At 32.6% G+C, this 24475-nt stretch overlaps 1 protein-coding gene across 7 annotated transcripts; it reads right to left on the bottom strand.

The window, feature by feature from the left end:
* Positions 1-6906: 6906 nt before the first annotated feature.
* Positions 6907-20400, bottom strand: LOC110104044 (SWI/SNF complex subunit SWI3B). Of its 7 annotated transcripts, none has more exons than XR_003702377.1 (9): positions 20019-20400; positions 19558-19934; positions 16322-16708; positions 12469-12619; positions 12053-12162; positions 11816-11971; positions 11512-11626; positions 11257-11391; positions 8205-8393 (listed from the first exon to the last, which is right to left on the bottom strand). XR_003702377.1 is itself a non-coding variant. In XM_028699431.1 (7 exons), the coding sequence occupies exons 1-6, from the start codon at positions 20275-20277 to the stop codon at positions 11816-11818; spliced, it is 1440 nt and encodes a 479-aa protein (XP_028555264.1). In that variant the 5' UTR covers positions 20278-20400; the 3' UTR covers positions 6907-7328. The 7 variants fall into 7 exon arrangements, 2 of the variants coding, with proteins under 2 accessions (XP_028555264.1, XP_020688643.1); XR_003702375.1 differs by having other exon boundaries at positions 11285-11391; positions 11512-11646; XR_003702374.1 differs by having other exon boundaries at positions 11512-11646.
* Between the last annotated feature and the right edge of the window lie 4075 nt (positions 20401-24475).

Consider the following 24475-nt stretch of genomic DNA (forward strand, 5'->3'; position numbering starts at 1 on the left):
ACATATCATACAGAGAAGCCCAGATATTCTTTCCTTCTTTCCTATCATTATCTATATATATTAATATATGTAGGACTTAGACATCTCTCAAGACATATCATTATCATGGATGAGCTAAGTGATGAGAAAATTAATCTTGAAGAAGATAAACAAATAATTCAATTTGATCTAAATTCTTCCACCCGTGCTTTGCAAACAAATTAAGACAACTTTCTTAATTTAGAAGAATTGATATTTTATAATATGTAAAAGGGTCTTGGAGATTGTCTTAACTCTTATTTATTTCCATAAGATTAATTTCCATAAGATAGAAAATATTTAATATCAAGCTTTGAACCAACCTTTTACAGTCTCAAACATACACAATAGTCTTGAGGCCTTTCACATTCCAAGAAGCTAATGTCAAGTATGATATCAAGGGTTTAATTGTTGTTTATTCTTCTTTTTATATTTAGGCTCAAAGGAATCATAAATTTGTTTTATTTATTCTTTAGTTTTGTTTGGGTCTTTGTCTTGTATAGTAGTTTGAGGGAGGTTCAACAATATGAGAGGTCTTATAGTAAGATCTATAGATGTGGGAATCATTGTCAAGTTCACATGGCTAAATTGATTTGACATGAAAATGTCTAAGACATCAATAGAATGCTATAAGGAGTTTTAAGGGCTGTGGTGGATTTTGACTGTTTTTTAGGTTTTGAGTTTAAGGGAAATGATGGATTAAACAAGAAGGGTTGTAAGATGATATTGGGGATTAGAGTATTAGAATTAGGAATTGAAGTGCTAAGTGGTATTGAGGGTTGATAATGTTTTGCTGGATGTTATCAGGGATTTGAGCATTAGTTATTTTGAGGGTTGATAAGGTTGAGATGGTTTAAAGAGCTGATCGAGATGTTTCAAGCATTAGGGCTACTAGACTTGGAGAATGTCTTGACTCGGAGCACTTTCCAAAAGATATGATAATATTCAAATTATTTTGAATAGGTTCTTTCACATATTTGGGACAATGTTAATTCCTGTGACTAAATGTGTACGCAATTGACATATTAGGCTTCCAACAATTAGCCATGGATGGATCCTGATTAATGTCCTTCATGACTGTAGGAATGATTAATAGAAGGGATGATGAATGTTTGATTAAAAAATAAACACTTAAGAAAATAAGGTGATATTTTTCGCTTCGAGATTATTGGCCAGGATAGGGTTCCCAATTTTTCTCAACGTTTTTAATATAACTTATGCATTCTAGCAATAATGAATGGATAAATCAGGAAGTTTGATATAGATGTATATCTAAGCAAAATGGTCCTTCACTAGTTAAAAATTCCATATAATTTTTTTCAATAATGAGAGCCTTCCCACCAAACACCAACACGTTGTCTGGCTGTAGTCTTTTACAAAAGATAATTGTAAATTTAAAAAAATCTTTAGAAAGATTAAGCAAATCCCTGTCACCTTTTGGTTACCAAAGGCATTTAATCATTGCAAGCAGTACACAATAAAAAGGCCTCATGCTAAGAACATAGCCTACTAACGTGTGATCCCATCCCTTTGCCCCCTATTTAATTTCCAGATCATAAAAGAAACGACATTCTTATAGTATTTCTTGTAAGAAAGATTGAAATTATTGTTGTTAGGTGTCTGATAAGAAATAATTGATCTGTAGTTTAGGTGTTAGGTAAGTGAGGTAGTCACTAGAAATGAAGGTATAGATCCCAAAAATAGATGATGCGCTAGTTCTGTTTTGGAGCTATAGGAGGAAAATGTATTGTATTTATAGGAGAAGAGCCAAAAGATATAGGATAAAGACGGACCTCGTTTGAAAGTAGTTATTTGTGGAGGGAGAGGAGAAATTATTATGTGTGGAAACCAAACGGTCCGGAAACCAACTAGAATGCACCACATTACCGGGTACTGAACGGTACCGAGCGGTATGGAGCTAAAAAATAACATTGCGCGATCTAGTTGATCTCCCGACATTGTTTGGGGTCTGCACAGAATAATTTTTCAGGAAAGGGACCAGTGATGTCATGCGACGATGGAGTTGATCAGTGGAAGGGAGCGGACGGTTATGAAACCCCACCGACAAAAGTTAGGGGTAAAAAGAAAAAAGAAAATTGAAAATTTTAAAGCAAAAGAATGCCGTGATCAGTGATGAGAAGAAGCCAATATAGAAAAAGAAAAAAAAAAAAACAATATAGATGGTTAACATAAAAGCCTAGTAGAGTAGCAAACTCTGTTTAGTTACGGTTTATAGCATTGATCATATACAATATTTCATTACAGTTTTCTTTCGTAAGCTAAATTATCTTATACTTCAATTTTGTTTACTTTCTAACATTTTAATAACATAATAGAATTTACATTTCAAATAAATCTTTTTATAGAGATAAGTAAGCTATTATATACATATATATATATAAATCTTGATTTTTTTATATAATCAAAATGATGTTGATGTACTATGACTTAAACCTTCTAAGCTGAAACCATCGTTGTCAAATTTGGTTGAACCCACATGGCCACACTGAAGACACGACTATAAGAGAGAAGACCAAGTGTGGCCAACGAGCAAAAAAGAGAGGAATCTTGATGGCATTCACACCAGAATTGTCTATAAAAATTGTGAGATGCACAGAGGTCAATGGCCACAATCATTTCACCAAAACTCCTAATTGGTATCCCCACCATTACGGACTCATTCGTGATAATGAAATATACAAGTCTACGTATATCGAACTTTTATTCTATCCAGTGAACGTACGCAGAGGAAGGTTCGGTTTTAGGCAAAAAAGTGCCTGCACCAAGGTGTACCGAGTTTTTTTCAAAAAACTCGGTACAGGCACTTTTTTGTTTAAAACCGAACCTTCCTCTGCGTACATTCACTGGATAGAATAAAAGTTCACGTATATCAGCCCACTTAGCACGCTGGTTGACGAAATAATTTCTTATAGCTCAACCTACAAACGTTGTTAATTACTAAACAAATAAATAATTTAGACATTGTTAGGGAAAGTTTTCATGCTGCTTTATAAAATTATTTTAGAGAAAGTAAATTTTTAAAGCTTTATAGAAAGTTATTTTATTGTTAAAAATTATTTTGAAAACAGTAAAAAATTTATGGTTAAATAGAAATTATGGTTACGATTTGAAAGGCAAAACAATAAAAAAATTATCCAAAACAAAGCATTTGAATTTTTTAATTAAGAATTTGTTTCGGATGACTACAACTTTTTAAAAAGGTGATTATAAAGCCTCTTTGAAGAAAGAAATTTTTTGAAAGCTATTGTAGAAAGCATCTTTTTAATAGCGCAAAATTTCTGTAAGCAGCGAAAAAGGAATGGCCAAATAGAAATTGTGCTTGAGATCTTAAAAGCAAAATAGTAAGAAAATTGTCCCAAATGAAACATAAATTTTCACAAAAATAGAAGGAAAGTTCTTAAATTGTAAAATAATTTTATCAAATTATAAGACATTTATTTTAATTTTATAAGACGAGAATTTTCCAATCACGTTTTGTAAAATCATGACCGTTCAGTTTTATCAGAAAAAAAAATTATAAAATTTGGGTCATTGGATTTGTTTTGACAAATAAACGCAATATGATAGTTGATTAATTATACATATATTATATATATTTTACAAAAATTAATAATTTAGCATAATTAAATTTGAGATAAAATATCTCTACCTAAATTTTCTGTAAAAGCAAAAAAGAAAAAAGCTTTATAGCTTAAAAAGATTCTTATAGTATGAACCGAATTAGTCTGGAAGCGGGCTTCATAATATGAAAGTACTCTAAGCTATGATGGTTGGATATCAAACGAATCTCAAAAGGTTAATTTCGCCTTTATTCACAAATGGGATAGTAAAAAGGATAAGGTAGCTTTGCATAGTAACTTTCCATCTATTTGAATGATTGCCATAGAAAATAATTTAAAAGAAGAAATTATTATGAGGAGAGAATTATAATACATAAAATTTCAAAAAGGTATAATTTTTTTATTGCACAGAACTATCCCTTGACACCCTCAAGAAAAACTCTCCCTTAACCTCACCTCCTCTCTCCCAAGTGCTTTGAACACCCTCTTATATGCAAGGAGACTTATTCTCGAAAGCTCTCTTTAAAAAAATATATATCCCTGGCCAATCAATACAGACTCTCAAGTCTTATTCAATTTAAATAAAGTGGCTATTTAAATAAAACTATAATTTCAAATTTAATTGATCTGATCGTACAGTATTATGCTCACATTTTAATGTATAATTTGTTCAATTCCCCTCATTGATCGTCCTGTACGATATACAGTCGTTGATTACGATTTGTTATATCAAATCATGGATCATCCATGACAAACCAAGGTTCAACCAACAAGATTTCTATTTGATCATCATGTATGATGTGGATCATACAATATGATCATTAATTAAGATTTGATTCCTTAATCTACTGGACAAAATTAAACAACATTTTTTAAATATTTATACAATACGATTAGCTCAAATTTTAAATTTCCCTAATTTTGATAACCAAGATTTAACGGCAGAGTTTATCAAAATAGTTTATCATCCTATACGATTGAAGATCATCTTGTACGATTGAAGATTGTTTTGTACGATTGAAGAACGTACTGTACAGTCTTGTACAATTAAAGATAGTACAATACAATTAGTTATAACTCAATTTAATTAATTTGATTTAATTTAGATATTTGAATTAATTTCTAATTTAACATATCTTAAAGTAAATGAACAAAAAAATCAAATATTGAATTTATATCCCCCTCGCGAGTTTGTATTTGATTTTCTAGCCAACATACACCTAATACATAAAATGACTTAAAAAATAAAAAAAGTAATGACTGTTATTATAAGCTGGCTTTGACCTCTATATTGTACTATATTGAGTCTGACTATTCAATCCATCTCAGCATATGTTGTACTCGAAATAGATAGTGATGCATAAAAGAAACAAACAATGTATAAAACAAAAATAAGTATATAATCTCCCAAATGATATTTAAAATCATCAAAACATAAGATCAAACTCCCGAACTTCAACATGGCTAACTTTTTCATGCACATACCTTAAAAGAAAACCATGTCTTCAAGCAAATATATATATAAAGTTCTTCCTTTCTTTCTTTGAGGAAATTATTTATATGCATAAGTTGCAAGTCAAGCTTTTATTGGCATAACATAAATATATGCATGCCTACCCAGCCTATGGCCCCCCAACTAACCTATTCAAGCTAAGACATAAAATATTCATGTCCTATGTGCTCACATACATCACCATTAATTACATAAGACAAAAGAGAACAAAAGAAGAAGGAAACAATTTGGTTTCAACTTTGCTAGCTACATAGTAATCTTATAGCACAAGATTTTTTCTTGGAAGAGACCTCTTATTGAAACTTCTGTCTTAAGATATCATATTAAATGCATATTGCTTATTCTACAAAGTAGTTATCAGTGATAAGATCTATATATTTCTTATCATAATTAATGACAAGGAGCAAGATTTAGTATTATTATTAATTTCCATTAAGCTCATAGAAATAAGACAAATGAATGCACACTCATTATGAGGTGGAGACAATTATGTTTTAGTTAAAATAATCTTAATTAATTAATTTAAGCAACTTCCCTAATGTTTCCCTTTCATAAAATACACAAGCAAGGGAGGAGAGCTGTTGGAAAATGAAAGGTTGCTAATTGTTCATTCATGTTTTGCCACAATTTGTAATTATGATTTTTGCATCTTTTTTACCACAATGAAAGTAAAGGGATTAAAATATTAATAGAATTTGTCATTAGTTATTAGTGAGTGGTTATGAATGTTTTTTATTGAAGATATATCTATTTAATAATGTATTTATAAATACAAATGATAATTGTAGATTAAAGTTTTATTACTACCAATACTCTGCTAATTTTTTCACATTAATACATAAATAAGCACATGAAATGAAACTCAAATAGTGAAACTATTTTGTTCAACATTTTTTCTAAAATAGAATTTGAGCAATTAGACTCGAATAAGAAATTATTCTACAAAATCTATTAGTTTAGATGACAAGATTTCTTACTTCTATGATGTCATATATATATGATGTGCATTCCACACCTCAATTGGAATATCATTTTAATTAACTTCTCTTTGTTGAATGCATGGAACAAATTTGATTGATTCAAACAAGCAATATGCAAAAGTAATTTTATATTAGTTTCTGTGAAACAATTATTCAACTCTTGAAGTTGCATATCAAGTGTCGTGTATAACATATCAACTCGATAATGATATCAATTTGCAATTTCTTGAAGTCCATGTCGAGGTCGTCTACGGGTAACCCATTTATCATTTAGATTTGGAGTGATAAATTTTGTGTTCAATTCAAAATGAAGTCACCTTTTTAATAAAATTATCCCACTTGTTATCTCTCATGTATTGTAATCTAATTTTTGATATTTGAACTAAAGACATGACATTCACGATCATCTTTTTTTTGCAAAACATATGATAATTCAACAATAATTACAAGTATGTCTTTTATTAAGTGCAAACTAAAAGAGAAGTCAAAGGATTGTATTGAATCTAATAATGCATATGCTTCTCCTCTCTCCTCAGAGCTTCTGTCATCTTCTAAAACTATTTCAAGTACATTAGTAACTGAGGAGAACATTGTAATCAATCCAATCAGTGACTCATAGTGAGAACCCCATCTTGTTTCACCAGTACACCATAAAGATATTTCTTGATTTAATCCTTGTCTAGTTATCAACTCACCATTTTGTAATGCACTTAATGTCAAATCACGATGTTTATCTCTTAGTTGATCTCAATGTTTGCATGAAACACCAACAATATTCATAACATTTAAAATTATAATAAACAATAATGCAATCTGAATATAATTTTTCACAACTGCTACTGAAGTTAATTGTAACTGGTGTGATAAGCAGTGAATATAATATACAGTTTTAACATCATTTAGGAAAAGTGCTTTAAGGACATTAAATTGTCCACTCATATTGCTTGCAGCATTATAACCTTGACCATGAATATTAGAGTAAGACAAACAATAATTTGAGAGGACTTGTTCAACTTTTTTTTTGAGACATTTAGCTAACATTTCAGGTACATGTACAATACACAAAAAATGTTCAATGATTTGGCCTTTCTCTTTTCACATATTGTATAACAACGACCATTTGTTATTTCCCTGATACATCACGAGCTTCATCAATGAGAATAGAGAAGAATCTGTCACCAACTTCCTCTTTACGCGGTCTGTGATTGCAATGGAAATAGCTCTACAAATATCTTTCTGAATAATATGGGCAATCAATTTCAAATTCTCATGAGTATTCTTCAATACAATATTACTTATATCTTCATTATGTTTTGCTAAAAATTACAGTAGCTCAAGAGAATTTTCTTGATTTTTGGAGTTAAAACTCTCATCATACCCAAAAAGCTAATCCTTATCTCAGAAGAAATTTCACACAATCAACAATAGAATTTAAGCAGACACAATATGTATTCATTAAGAAATTTCATACAAATTTCATTAAGAAATATTTTTTAGAATATTTAATTTATTTATGTAAAATTATTATTTTGATACTGTTATGCTGCAAATTTTCATCCAAGTATTAAAATTCATAATAATAATAATAATAATAATAATAATAATAATGCATTGCTTTCATTAATAAATGATCATGACATACAAATGCACGAATTTAATAATTCTTTTTTTTTTATACATGTAAAATTTTGATGATGTTTGTATAATTTTTTTATTAATTATAGAAATGCTAGTATGCTACAATATCACATTTTAAGCCCCAAAAAAATTAATTATCTACTATAATATTAAACTAAAAATATTAATGAGAGAATGGTGGTTAGGAAATCATAGTTGGATGATATTGATCAAATGACATAGTTAGGTGACGGCGGATCGAGAATCATAGTCACTGACAATAATCGAAATATCTTAAGCAATGATGGGTAGGAGATCGTACTCGGGTGATAGTGGTATCACGCTCCACATCAACTCTACTCTAAATAGTCAACGTGGAATGTAACAAAGAGGAGGCTATCAATCACTAACTTTATCATATTAGATTCAATATACTACCTGCGATAAAAATATAGAACAAGTTTTGAAAGAAATCATGACTTAAAACATCGATCATAAGCGGAAGCTGTCAAATTTTCATTACCAAAAACTTTCTTTTACAGGGTATTTACCCAAAACCAAAACAGGTGACTAATAACAAACTACTAACCTCAAAAAAATTTTTCTTACATTGACCCAAAATAAACAAAAAAAATACAAATAGAACTTAACACTATTCTGGTTCAACATTCTCCTTCTCCTTTCCTGCAACAACCAGAATAATCATCTGGTGAGCTATAATGCTCATAAACATATGCAACTCTAATGCAACTCTGCTACACATAAGAGTTATGCAGTGTTATATTAATATCATTACATAAGGCAAATTGTATTCATATATAAAAATGATATATTGTGTGTAAATTATATCTTGTCAGTTGTTTTTCAACATCTCATATCACCATAAGTAATCATAAATAGATTTCAGTGCATTTCATAATTCCCTTTTTCAGACTCAGAATGTGTTATGTCTAGATGTGAGGGTCTGGGTCTCCATCCCATAATCTTCGGAGGTCGCATGCTTCTTAAGGTCAGTCTCTATCGCCCATAAGCTTAATATCATATCAACATCGCACTGCCCATCAAGATCGCATTGCCCTACCAATATATCATCTGATATGGCATTCTCCCAAGCTTATCAGATCATTGCATTTCCATGTTTGGGTTATGTGACAATTGATCATATATATGACTATGCACATACATGTAGATTGATATAACTGTCGGGTGTATCAAAATATGAGCATGTATATTTGAATTGTACATAGCAGCATTATATAATGAAATCACCTATTACAGGTTATATGTGGAATGGCCGCATGGATCATAACTTTAAGCTAATATTAGGTAAGAATACGAATATATATGTCACTCACCACTAATCCAAATGCACGCATATAGACAATACTCAATCAACTAGCATAATATAACAAAATTGCATATCTTAACTTATTGATGCACTAATTCACTCAGTCGGACACCTCGCGTCCGCCTACACGCATAAGGCGCCTAAACATACTCAAATCATTAATCAATGATTCACACAATTTACCATTCTATTCGTGCAATTAAATCTATTCTCAAGCACAGACCTGATTCTCCCTTTGCATATACAACTAGAGTTTTTCATCAAAATTTCCTCCGCACTACGGTATTCTGTATATAAACCAACTAATGTTCAATGAATAAATACAATAAAATAGAGAAGTAAAATCCGCCCCCAGCTTCCTACCTGCTCCGCCTTCAGCGATCTAATCCCGCTCCAGAACTTTCGCAAGCTCCCAATAAGGAGAAAATGAGCTTTCGGTTGGCAAGGGAAATTTATTAAAGCGCTAACAAGTGCGGTAAAAAATTAGAGCACTACATAAGTACAATTACCTAAGTGCCCACACCACTATCTGATGCATGCTTTGGTGTATGCCTTCGTCGAGAGATAAACTGACCTTGCTACATTAATGCGCATACTTAAATAGTGAATATATTTTATTAGCTTAGGAAAATAATAAATATACAAATGTGATTGTATTCCCTAACTTCCAATTCTTTATAATTCTACATATAGTTCTGAATTGCTTCATTTAACGAGTAGAACAAAATGATATTAAATTTGTTGAATTTCATAAAAGTTGAGATTTTGGGGTATTTTTAAATTGAGTCAAATGTGGCATATACTTGATCAAATTCGGGTTTTACAAATGGTTTGAGAATCATAGTCGGACAATAATGGACAATGGATCACAATCAAGCGATAGCAGTTTGGAACCATAGTCAGGCGATAATGATTAATCAACTACAACTAGATGACGGTTAGTCATTAATGAAAGTCAGGTGGCGATGATTCAATAATGTAGTCAAACAACGACATTTTAATAGTGATAATCGGATGATGATCTAACAACACCGATCCAACAACAATGGTTGAGTAATAGTTTAATGGCAAGGATTATACGGTGCTAGATTGCCGGTCCAATGGTGGCGCGCGAGTTGAGCTCTAAAATTGTTTATGCCTTTCAACTCTCTTAAGTCCTAAGCCAAGATTTTTATGCAGAGAGTGAAGGTCTGTTTATAGATTTTTGAAACTAACATGTCCTTATAAATATAGCCAACATTCAAATTACTCTATCAGAAAGTTCGTATTGATTCTCTCAATCATAAGTGTTTCTTTTAGCATTTAAATTTCTTAATTATATCAAAATTATATAACTTTGACTCGTTAGATTCACCTTATTGAAATGCTAAATTTGACTATAAGTATGTGAGATTTTGATATTATTTTATCATCTAACTAATATCTCAAAATGTTTAATTACACTTAAAGTGATTCATTTTAGGCTCATTAAAGTCGAATCAAACCACTTTGGTTTAAATGAGTTCATCACATCTAAACATTCAAGTTACCTATAAGTTTGTTGAACTTAAGTTCAGATGATCCTGAATTTAATTCATGAAATTTCTAGTTCAAGTATACATAAAGATTCGTACATGATTAAAGACTTTTAATCATGTACTAATTTCTTCTCATTTTCAAATATGGGAGCTTATATCTTACAAAAATATAAAAATCTAAGATGTGGAATTATAATTTCACAAAAAAAATATGATGCATGATCATTCCCCAGAATCATTGTCACCTGACTTCCATCAATTAGATGCATTTATTGGAGTAAAATCATTAAAAAATTTTGTTTCATACTTTCTAAAATTACTAAAAGTTAGTTATAAAGGCTCCAATATAATTTGAAAGTATCAAAATTGAGTTCAAATATTTAAAAAAAAAAATCCTCTGCTACCCCAAAAAAACTAAATTAAGCTTATTTAAGCCCAAAATCAGGCATGAATTGGCTAGAGCTAGCCAACTATCAATCAATGTTGGCGAACGAGCTAACGTACGCACGCAAGGGCATGTATACAGTGCTCGCATTGTTCTAAAAATTTATTTTGGTGTAATTGGTGCGCAAATTTCTTAATCTTTAATTAATTTACATCCTATTAATCTTTATATTTTTAAATTGAAAGGTTTTGTTAATCAAATATCTATAATAACTCCCATAACTCTTAATCCCAATACCTTATCTAATATGGATCTAAAGCCATACTTTTATATCATCTTCAAAACAAACTCCATTTCTCTTGTAACTTCAAATAAGAAGCCACCTGGAGCAATTCCTTTGAAAAACTTTCATCTCTTGGTTTCTCTTGGTTTCTGAACCAACATAAACAATCCAATCAACAGCATGATTAGCTTCCTAGCAAATATGATCTAGTATACTTGATTCAAGAAAGCTTTCAGCTGTCCTAGAAGGCTAGAAGTTAAAATACTTACCAATTCCATGGATCATATATCCCTCAAAAGGCTGAATCAACAAGATAGCATTCATGCCGATCTCCTACCCACCCATGAGTCAACCCAATATCTAAGCCTTGCTAAGCTGATTTATCTTCCAGGAATTTCAAACAGCTGTGGGAGGTTAGACATCATGGTAAGATCTCTTGGGAACAGATCTCTCTCTAGAGAGAGAGAGAGAGAGAGTGCATATTGTGCTAAGAAACACCCAACAAACTGAAATAAAATATAATTAATTTATTCGAATTTAAAGAGGGAACAGCAGGTTTGACCTTCTTCTCACCTAAAGTTTCTGTGGCATTAGTCTAGGCTTCTGTTGCAGAATGGTGAGCTGATCAGCAAAGAGAAGATCCTTCATATATTTCAACTGTTGCCACTCTTTCTCCATCAATAGCTCTAACTCCTCAAAATGTACTAGTTTATCTTGGATTTCCTTCATCTGAAAACATCCGTCAGCCTCGTTATTTAAAATACAAAAGGAATAATAGGATTTATCAACAGTAGCGGTATGATTAAGTACCTGGACTTCAATAATGCCTGATATTGATTGTTCTATATCTTGCTGCTCCTTATTAAGCTGCGACTGTGCTTCAGCAGCAGCGTCTTTGTAAACTTGGTGAGTCTGATCATCTGTTTCAAAAGTATCAACGAAAGAAGATTGTTAGTTTTAGTGCCTCTTCCTGAATATGAAATAGAAACCGAAGTAGAACTTAGCAAGTTTGGTGAAATTGCAATGGTTGACTCTAGAGATAAACAAACGAGAATGCTGCTAGAATGATGACAGCTCATTACTGGAATAAAAAAAATAATGAGAGATACATTCTCATTAACTGAAAAGGCATTATCAAAGCATCAAAAGCGTACATTTTGTTAAACAAACGAATTTTCAATATAACTAGGACATATAATAGATGCAAGGCAAACGGTACTGCATACTTGCTTCCTCAATTTCTTGATTGTTCAAACCAATATTTCCATCATTGCCATTGTTGATGCTGGAAAGTTCAAACTCACTTAAAGCAGCAACAGCAGCTTTAGATGCAGTTTCAGCTACTTCAGGGCCGGCCATAGCAGCTAAAAAAGCCACCTGATAAACAAGACAAAAATTGAGATTTGTCATAAAATTGACAAAGTTTTAGTGAAGTGAAAATATCCAAAGACTTAGTTTTCAAGAGAAAGTATGCAGCCATGCCAAGCATCTCAAATGGAAAAATCACAATGAGTTGCAGCTTAGCCCAATAAAACTATCTTGATGACTGAGATCCATTCATATCACAACAAAAGGATAATGAAGAAAGCATACTTCAGAGATGCAAACCCCTAGTGCCAGTATTTCAAAAGAAAATTAGGTATCACATATGTTTGGACATGGCATTCATGGAGCAATTCACTTGACATAAATTACAAGTCAGTGGTCTATGAAATAGAATATGAATGCATATTAATATGTATGCTAATAATCATTGGCAAGAGTAATCATTTCTACAAACAACTTCTAGGTAAAATCATTATGGCTTTATAACCCAAAAAAGGCAATTTCTTTTAAGGTCTTCCATTTAACCCACCCTTCCCCTTGTCCTAACAATTCACCCAAGCTATAATATCATACATGTATAGTTGCATATGCCATTTCAGATATTCAACAGATAGTCAACGGATCATAGCAGGACTCATACATTGTGGACCCACAAGGGAACAAGCCCGATGGTTGTCGACAACTCACTTGACAAGACACCCGGAGAGGAATCGCCTCTCACAAGGACAATTAAGGGTTCTCACTGACTACTAACTTCATCACTCACCCTCCAACAAGTAGTAGCCAACGAAAAAAAAAGTAGCCACTGAAGTCACTAGCCACTATCTATGACAGATTGTCGCCAACCATGCTCGTCAACCAAGGGATAGGAAAGTATTTATCAAAGAGGGTTCCAACTCGCCCATCACAATTAGCTGACTATGGAACCTACCGTCCTCGCAACTCAAATTTGCTCACCTCCTACTTCAAGACAAATTGGGGCTCCAACATAGGTCATCAATGATTTTGGGATGTTTGTCAACTACAACCCTCTCAATTGAACACTCACCAGCAGACTCGTCTACACTTGCTCGCCTTTATGTACTCGGCAGTGCGAGACTTTCCACAATAAAGAAAAATAACATTAAAAAAGACAATCATCCATCAAGTTAGTCAGGGAATGACATATATCTAAGGTAGTCTATACTGAGAGTCATCTATTCATGTATTTTTTATTTCTTTATTAATGTAATCTTTTTTGTAGTCCTCATATTCTTATAAATAAGAGATGAAGATGAACATTTTGAATCTTTTGTCATTTTTACAATAGAATACTTAAGCTAGCTACTTATTGTAGAGTTTTATCCTCTTTCTCTCCATTCTCACATAGGCTCACAGATTAATACCTCTGAAGCTTGTATGCTAGTAAAGTCAGGTGTCAACCATAGATAAATTTGAATCATACAATACCCAACTTATAAAAGATGATATAAAAAATTCATCATAAAATTAAACATGCAAGAAAAGTAGGGGTGTCAAAATAGGTATTCGGGTTGGGTTCCGGTCGAACCCGGAATTGACCCGAGTCCAAATAGATTGTTAGGGTGAAGGGGTTGCGAGCGAGCTAGGGTGCGGGAGCAAGGGAGCTAGCGCAGATTTGGCAGTTCATGTGCAGGCGCGTCACGCGAGCGTGGGTACGGGAGCAGGTCCTGGTGCAGACACGAGCGCAGGACTACGGGAGGGTGAGCGGGGCCAACAACCTGCGCAATCACGAGCATGGGAGGAGGTCGCTAGCGGGGATCCTGTTCAATTCAGGTCACCTTAGGGTTTCAGGGTCAACTCGAACCCGACCCATATGACAAACAAGTTGACCCAAACCCAAAATTTTTCGATTTAGATCCAGGTCGAGTTTCGAGTTGAGTTAAATATTGACACCCCTAAAGAAAAGATTTTCCCTTGTACCCATGACACAACTATACTTCTCCTCAAAGAGGCGTGCAGTGTATGACACGTATCCGACACAACACGCGTCCGACACTTCTCCGATGCACCAAAATAATGTCAGATTAAAAAAAATTAAATACAAATTGAACACCCGTGTCCGATATACGTGTCTAAAATATTTTATGAATTTTTTAAAAAATATAATTTTTTTTGTATTTTAATTTTTTATTTATTTAAAATATAAAAATTAAATTTTTTATTTTCTATACACAATACCAAATCAATCACTCGCACTCAATATCCCATTCATCGAATATTCTCATTTTTATTTCTCTTTTGCTAGACGTGACTTTGGTTTCACAACAATGTCTGATGTCATCTCAACATCGATGTCTGAGATCGTTACAACATCGACATTTCAAAAACATCTCAACATCAAAGTCTGACATTATCTTGACATTGATGCTCGACGCTAGCAATTTCTACACCCACAAATTGACAGTTCATCTTTGTTCGGCGTCTTCTTAGCATTAACGATCAACGCCCTCTCAACATCAACAACAGACACCCTCTTGACATTGACGTTCAATACTTACTGCATAACATCGATGGCTAACTCTCGACAACATTGTCGTCTCCTCTCTCGATATCAGATACACAACATCAACGTCAGACTCTCAACATCTTAATATTAATCATTTTAAGCAAAAATTCTAGTTAAATGATTTATTATTTCTAAATTATTTTTAATATTATACTTATTCAAATTTTATACACTATTTTTTAAATATAAAAATTATAATACCGTATCCAACTAGTGTCTGTGTCCATGTCCATGTCCCATATTTTCAATAATTGCAGTGTACCGCGTCGTATCCATGTCACCGCATCCATGTCTATGCATCATAGTTTTGGTTGAAGGATAAGGAGGATGGAAGGTACGTCAAGCTTTTTAGCATTTTTTTTCTAAACAATTGTATGGCAGTTGATGAACTCCGTCAAAGTCTCATAAACCGTAAGATCGTCATCTTGATATTTAATGCTCCTCCATTGTTATGAAGCAAGCACTATTATATGCAAAGTTAGAATTTAAGGAGATTAAACGAGACTGTTGAATTCATGATGAGAAAGCAACTCTGCAATTTAAGGAATCTGATCAACTCAAGCCTATAAAGTTCAACAAAAACTTCCATGCAAATTTTAATATTTCTCATATTACAAACGGTCATTTATCCCCATCTAACATAAATCCAAATCCCATTTTGCATCTTATGGTTCTATTACATTGAAAGTTCTTTCGTAAAATCGATCACATTTACAATCGTCAATGCTCTAATAATATTCCTCCACGATCCCAACATTTATTATGGTCATGAACAAGAATATTCTTTTTCTCTATGCTTAAAAAAAGGTTAATGTAAAAATGAGAGGGTATATAAAAGCATCAACTCCATTCTTCTACTCAGAACCTATCCAATTATTCATTTCATAAAAAATCCACAATATATTAGTTATAAACATTATATATGGTGGTTAACAATCGGGCAAGGCAGTTGGAAATAAGATAGTTTCAGCCAAAATTTTCCTCAGACAAAACCAAAACGACCACCTTTTTGTTGGTCGTGATAGCTTGTTAATTTTTGTTTCTTCTGATGACATGTTTCAATTTACCAATTACATCATCTCTGCATAAATGCGCACATATAAATTATAATTTCAGGCATATTTAAAGTTTGTTAGAAACTTTATGACCATACTTAGCTTCTTTTTTTAATCCATTGAAAATGAGAATTGGAATGCAGGGGTTCATAAGAGAGACGAGAGACACACCTGAGCTATGATGGGGTTGCTTGCATCAGCTAAAGGTGTTAAACGCCTTCTTTTTGAGAGACTTAACTCTGCAATATTATAGCCACTAGGCTCAGCATCAACCTTGTCATTTTCAGTAAACTCAGAAGGCCCCAAGAACTGCTCCCCAAATGGCAACTTGATGAACCTAGCAACACAATCTTTTTCACTTCTACTACCAACATGTTCTGCCACCTTTTTCCAATCTTCACCATAATGCAAAATGGCTTCAAGAAGATGAAGGGTCTCTTTGTCTGTCCACTCTGTCTTTGTTTCTTCACTAATATCAACACGTTTAAAATCTGCTGAATTAAGACCAGCACGATAATTGCCACGGACAAAACACCTTGCGCAGAGAGTTATATCTGCCTGGATTGGATAGAACAGTAAAATGAAAGAATAATGAGATGCAAGCTCGTTTCTGCATAAACAAGACTAGTCCAACAAGTAATTACTGAAAATAAATGCAACCGTTTGTTTAAATGTTGTCCCATAAAATAATCAGGGGTTCAGAAGGAACGAATCCAATGTTAGAATTTTAAATCAACATCAGAAGGTAAGCCAAAGAACTGAGGGCTGAACTTTCCTTAGTATGCAAACTCAAAATAACAGTCATAACGGTAACGTTTCTTTAATCAAGAAAAAAATATCAAGGGGTAATAATCTGAAAAATATATGCAGCTGACATGGAGGCTATCAGCAAGCATATTAATATACCTTGGTTAGATTTTTCCAGTTATTGAACATTGTAGATTTCTGTATGGGCTCATTTGTTTGTTAGTAGATAGAAAACATGTTATTAAAAAAATGCTGATTATTTTCACTCATTTTGATTGTGAAATCGAATCAGTACATTTGGGGTATTTTAAAAAGGGCTTGTGGAGCTTAATGCCAATGTTGATTAACTGCACCCAATAAATAATGGGCCTAATAAATTTTATCATTTCTCAAAACATATTTTCTAACTCAAACTAACCAAATGGGACCATAACAAAATGGATAACAATTAATTTATGCAAATCACCAACTTAACAAGCAAATATTTGATAAGGAAATTTATAGGGAAAAAGCCCTAGACGTAGATCACTTAATAAAAAAGACACTTTTAATTTATGAAAGAAACTGCACAAGCTTTCAAAGAATTGTCTCATTAACATCATTAATCTTATATCAACCATTTGGGGTCAAGTTTGGGTCGGACCAGAATCCAGCCCATTGACCCATTTTGACACCCCTACATCCATCTAGAAGCCTCTCCTTGGGTTGCACTAAAACATTTTCCAAACTCAAAACTTCTAAAAGTAATTTTCTTATGGCTCAAGGCCTAAACACATACTATCTACAACTAAACTGCAACACTAGACACAAATTGGCAGCATTGAATTGTCCAACAAACTTACCTAATTACAAGGTACTACAACATCAACCTATTTGGTGGTAGTCTTAATCAAGGGAACAAACACAAAATAGGCCGCACAATTCAATTGCCAAAAACTCTAAGGATTTAGTTAAAATTCAAAATAGCAAAAATATATATATATATATATATATATATATATATGTTTATCAACCTAAAACAAAAGTTGAACAATACCAAAAGTTGAAATCCTGTTTAAAGATCACACTATAAGAAATAAATTTAAAAACCAAATATTGAAAGAGAAGCTTAAATCCAATGAAAGAATTAAAAAAAACTTGAGGGCTTTGCTGAGATTGAAAGCTTTTTGAGAAGATTTTTTCAAGAGAGAAAGAGTTGTAGCTATAATGGCCACTCAATTTATAGACTTCAAGAAGTAACACAATTGGTATGAGACAACTCATCATGAACCAATTGTTAAACAAGAATTATTTTATTTCCCTCACGTTTAAAGTTTAAACTTTCAATTTGAGAGGTAAGATGCCAAATTGCAAAACTAGGGTGCCAAGAGGAGATATATTTTTCACTATTATGACAGCCACAATTGTCATATATTTGGTATAATAAATATTGATAGCTTTCCCATTAGGTGGCTTAAGAAAATATTTAGACTCAAAAAGAAAACTTAACTTAGTAAACATGAGAAGTAGTTTCCTACTTAAAAGCAATATTTGAAAGTAGCCTAAAGGAAAGTTCTAATTATTCCTTTTTGTTTTGTAAAATAGAAATTTTTGTCTTATCAATTCAAGAAAAAGATTAATGATTAACAAGTATCATGAAGCTCTTAAAAGTTTTTTAGCAACCATAGAACTTTAAATTAGTAGTATGAAGATCATAAAAGATTATTGGCAATAATAGACCTTTACAAATTCATGCCATTTTTAAACAATAAAAAATAATAAAATTTTTAAACATAAAAAATAATTCAAAGCATTTGAACACAAACAACTTAAATCATAAATGTAAGTAAAAGTCTCAGTTTCTCCTAGATTAAAGACTTCATGATCTATGTTGTGTAAGCACAATCCAAAACTAAACATATAATCTAACATTAGATAATTTCCAAATGTATTATTCAACTAAAGTATTTGTAGTCATAAAAAATGTTAACTGGCAATAGAAATCAATTTGACCAATTAGATCAATGGTAAACAAATATCAATTTAGGAAGTTGCATAGATTAGCACAATATCATGTCTACTCTGCAAAGACAATTTATTTCTATAGATTAGTCAATGGTTCTAAAAATATAATGATAGATATAGTTTGGTGTATGACAGACAGTATAATATGTACTAGTTAGATACCTCAGCATTTAATTTTTACACTAACGTGTGTGCTTTAATCCTGTGTTTTAATCATATGGTTGATTGGACAATGAATTAAAATTTCTTCAGTGAGCAGAAAAAAGTGATTTGGAATTCAATCAATTTTATCCATAGAAAAATGCAATTAAAAAAAATTCACCTCTATTGTGAGCGATTTGCCTTGTTCACACCAGATCCCCGTAAATATTTGGTTTTCAAAAATGAACACAATTCTTATGTCAAGATGAAAGCAAACTCTTGCACTTGGATCAATTACAGAATTTTAAAAAAAGGTCCTATTATCATCAATAGTTCAAACTACAGTACTGCATAAATTTTTAAACAAACTTTCCTGCTAGATAATATGCAGCAGATTTACCTGAAATCGTTTGATAAATAAAAGCACACAAATTGTTTTTCCACTCTTAATAACATTAATAAGTTCATCATCAAAACAGAATAATAAAATTAATTTGTTAGAGAAGCTAGCTCACCTTGTCCGTCACAAAGCAAACAATGTTGCAGAGCGATTTGCAATTGCTGCAAAGCCTCTTAGAGCTATCCTTCCTCTCCGCCGTATCCCCCACCTCTTTTTTCTCCTTGGGCAGTGGCTTCACGGAAGGCGTGTAATTGATCAAACCCCACGCCTCCAGGAAATCAAAAACCCTTCGTACGGATCCGACGTCGCCAACCAGCCCGCGCCGGGCTTCCGTGAAAGTGATCTTCCTCGAAGGGTTCGCTCTAAAACGTCCAATAATAGAATCCCTGTAATACTTGTAGACGCCAGGGTTCTTGGAAGACGATCTCTCATCGAAAAACTCCGGAAGGATTCTCTTCTCTGTCTCGTGAATTTGATCCCAGGAAAACCAACCTAGATAGAATATAAGGAAATCATAGGAAAGAAAAGAAGAGAAGTGCAGGTGGATGTAAAGGTTTCTATTGTGCCTAGGATTACCGGAGCAACTGGGTATTGTGATGGTATACGATACTGGCGGCGGGGTATCTGGAAGACAGGAGACCGCGGCAGGGAGTGATTCGTTCGATTCGCGTGCTGGAATCTCGGATTTCACAGGGGATGCCGCAGGTGTTTGGGAGAGTTGTGAAGGCTGGGCTGGGTTCGCCGTCGCCGGCACCGGCACCGGCACCGGCACCGGAACCGGCACCGGCGACGGCGAGGAGGATGCAGATTGGACGGATGGTGGTTGCGCCTCCATGGAAGCAACCAGCTAGTAGGAGAGCGGCAGCAGCGGAGGTTGCGTTGGTTGCGGCTGTGCCGGCGACGCTTTAATAGATGGGTGACGATCCGAGAACGGGCTGCTAGATTTCCGGGTTATTTAGGGCTCTCAAGTGGCTCAAATGGGAAAATTATATGAAAAATTTTTTAATATAATTTTTAATTTAATATATATCAGCCCGGCCCGGCCCGACCCGATTTAGTCCATTATTTTTTTCATTTTAAACATAGGGTTGGCGCTATTTTAGAAACCCTCAAAAAATCTAAATGTTTATTGCTTTTGAAGAAAAAAAGAGCTAAAAAATTACATAAAAGTGATGGAATGCTCTCGGAAGAGAGGAAATGGGTGCATGAATCGGAAGGGATGCATGAAGCGGAAGTTAACTTAACTCGAACTTCCTCAGGTTTCAACATGTCAGTATGTTTCAAACTAATCGCAAGTTGTATTAAAAAAAAAAAAACGAGCTAGAAAGTTGTAAACAAAGTTGTGTAGAAAAAGGGCATATGTTTCCGCTCATTAGAGACTCTCGCTCTTAGAAGTGCGTTTAGGGTTTAGACAAAAAAGTAAATAAGCTCTTAGATAATGTTGTTTAGCTTTCATTAGTGTTTTTAGGAAGAAAACCATCATTATTTTTAGGTTTGGTAAAGATAAAGATGATGCACATTTGTTCCGCTTTAGGTGCGCTTCATGTTCACTTTAGGTGAGCTTTTTGTGTGCTCTAGTTGCTCTTTAGTTGCGCTTTAGTTACGTTTTAGTTGCACTTTAGTTACGCTTTAGTTGTGCTTTGCAATCTTTTCTTATAATTTCAGACTATTTATAAAGATGAGAGAGAAGCATGTTAATATTACTGTACTTATGCCCATGATAACGGCTTTAGCGCCCGGAAGGATCATCACAGTTTCTGGCCAAATTCTATGAATATAAAATCTAAGGACTTTGTTTATTCAAAAGTTGGTTTTCAAGAAAAGTATTGATCTAAATTCAAGAAAAAAATTTACTAAGATGTTAGAACCGGTTGTCTATTTACTGTGAGGTTTATAGTTGATGAAAATGGTTACTAGTATGTCAAAAAATTTATTGAATCACATAACCATGAATTGGCTAGCCTAACCAAGCAACACCTTCTGAGATCATGTATAAATGTTGTTGAGGAAAAAGCTTCCATCCTAAAATCAATGACAAATGCAAGGATTAGAACCGTTAATGCATATGCCTACCTTGCAGAGGAAGTTGCAAGATATGAGAATGTTGGATTCTCTAAGAAGGATGGATGCCTACAATTTTATTCAGCTGGAGAAAAGAGTAAGGGTTGAATTTGGTGACACTAATTTTTGATTCAATTATTTAAAGTTCAACAAGTTGAGGACCACATGTTCGTATGAGATATTCAAATTAATTAGTATGATATATTATTAAAATTTTTTCTGAGTTGATGGGAGAGACACGATAAGTTATGAATGTTTTGGAGATATATTAATTTTTTATACTAGTTACAGGCTCAACAAGTATAATTTTGTATGTGCACCATTTGTTGGTGTTAACAATCATTGGCAGAACATTTTGTTAGGGATTGATTTTTTGTTAGAAGAAATAATTGAAATTTTTACAATCTTGTTTAAAATATTTGTACGAATAATATGTAATAAACATTAATTTATGTCCAGTGCCCGAAGTGGACTTAGGATTCAAGGCATAATCAAAATCATAAGACTCCAACCTTCTGGAATATAATCTCAACTTTCTAACAAAATCATAACATGAATTAAACAAATATCATTCAATCCAAAATTTAAAGTCCAACACATATGGTAGGCTAGGGTACCTCAGAATAGTTTCAGAATCCCAAAGTGCCTCCTACTTTTTTCTTATTTGACCTCTGAGAATAAGTATTCAAACTTTGATATAATCCCAATTGAGATTTCCAACTTCACTTCTTTTGGTATCACTCCTTGAAAAACTCCATATAAAACTCCATATAAAATTTATGTAGTTATTTTAATCGAGAGTTTCCATATGAAACTCTAGTTTCCTACGATGTAATTAACTATAAAGGCTTGCACTCATAAGAGAATTAGAACACAAATCTACTTTCAAAATCAATTTTCAAAACTTAATTAATCTTTTTTGAAAAAATCAAAATCATTGACGAACTTTATCATCATATTCAAATATTTGACAAAGGATAATATCTTCTTCCCTTGGGAAGATATATCATTTTTTGTTGTGACTTTAAATATAAAATTAACGATAACCCATCTAAATTATCGTTGCTAGATATTTGATTGAATTCCATTTTAACTCTTCGGGGTCACATGTTGTTCTCTCCTGAATTTAGTTGGGATATTCGGGATGCAATTTGCAATTCTAAGTCTAAACCCCACTAAGAAACCTTATTTTCACTTTTTGAGGTGAAATATCATTTTTGATGGTGTGTTCGATTTCAAAATTAAAATTTAAAAGTCAATTTCAAATTAAAAAAAAACTTCAAAATTACTTTTTCAAACTCAAAACTTTTCAACTAAACATTCAACCACTTTATGCCTAACATACATAAAGAGTCAATAAAATAAAATATATAAATTACAAGTTGACACTCATTTAATTCTTGGTATTCTTTAACACTGTAGATTCTTCGTGTTCAATTTTTTTTCGTGTTCAATTTTTCAGCTTTATCAAGTTCTCTTCCTGAATCCTTCACCCATGTGCTTCCTGTAGCCTTAGTAAAAAACTATTTTCCTACCCATATAATTTAATTAATAATTATTATAAGCAATAATATTTATAATCATCAAAACCCTTATGTACACCCGACTCATGGGGTTCAATAAGAGATACAAATTGGAATAAACTCAAATAAGTATTGCACAACCTTCTATCAAAGAGAGAAATTTTAGAATTTAAAGGAAATAACATTTTTTTTTTCAATTTGATTTAGTATTAACTTGAAAGAGTCCATCCATTATAATCGAGTTGATTAAACCATATGATAGAGTGTGTATCATTATATTCATAGGTTGCCTCTAGTAAGGAGTTCAAGGACATAACATAGAGAATTTGATATTAATGTAGCATATATTATATATAGATTTTGAGTTTTATTACACTAGACCAACTCAAAGGTAATAGAGCCCAACTATGGTGGAAAGGTCAAAGGATCCTACCCTTCATATAAAAAGGAAGAATAATGCATAAAGATGTTGATGTTGAGGTCAAAAGGTTTTGATATCCTAAACCTAGCACAAGTGTGTATAGGAATAAATTAGAAGATGAACTTGAAGGTAATCTTTTAACTCAAAGTCACCTCGAATGGTCCATCATATCCTATCAAGATGAAACTACATATTAGATGATATGATTAACACATCCATGAGTTAGCTTTAGTAAGGAGCCATATATGACAACATGAGTATCATGCCCAATAGACAATTGTGGATTCACTTATTTTATTTTAAGTTTTTTTAAATTAGATTAGACTTATGGATGAAGGAGCTTAACTGGATAGAAAGATATTCATGGGTCGTAGTCCTCACATGATAATGAAGAATGACACATGAAAATATTGAACAAAAGGTAAGAGGGACTTATGTTTTAATATCTAAGACTTGATTCAAGTTTGAGGAACCAAGTTAGGAAGAATGAGGTCATAAGACCACATCATACTAGTTAGAGGAAGAATAATGCATGAAAATGCAAAAAATATAAATGAATTTGGATTTTAATATCCCATATCTAGCTCAAAAGTGAGGAGCTAAATTTGTAAGGAGATTCGATATACTATTCTCCTATAACGAAGAAGAACAAAATAGTAAAATGTTAACATAAAAATAAATAGATATATTTTTTTAATATTTAAGCCCCACTTAAAATGGAAGAGAGCCCAGCTAAAATTAATTTAATTTATCTTCACATATTAATATATTTTTTTTATAATTTATTTTTTGTATTATAATTAATTTTTTTTAAAAAAAATTAATAAAAAATACAAACAAAGTAATATTGTAATAGCCAACCTAAAAAGTCTCACCAACCTAGGGGTGTCAATATATGACACGACCCAAAAATATTGTGACGCCCCAGGCATCCATAGTGAAAGGATTCGTCTGACATTCTGATCGAACTCCATTCCAGTTGCCTTGCTCGGACCTGAAATTGTCAACCACATATAATGAGCTTAAAT

This window comes from Dendrobium catenatum, unplaced genomic scaffold (assembly GCF_001605985.2).
Source record: "Dendrobium catenatum unplaced genomic scaffold, ASM160598v2 fragScaff_scaffold_1284, whole genome shotgun sequence".
NCBI lineage: Eukaryota > Viridiplantae > Streptophyta > Magnoliopsida > Asparagales > Orchidaceae > Dendrobium > Dendrobium catenatum.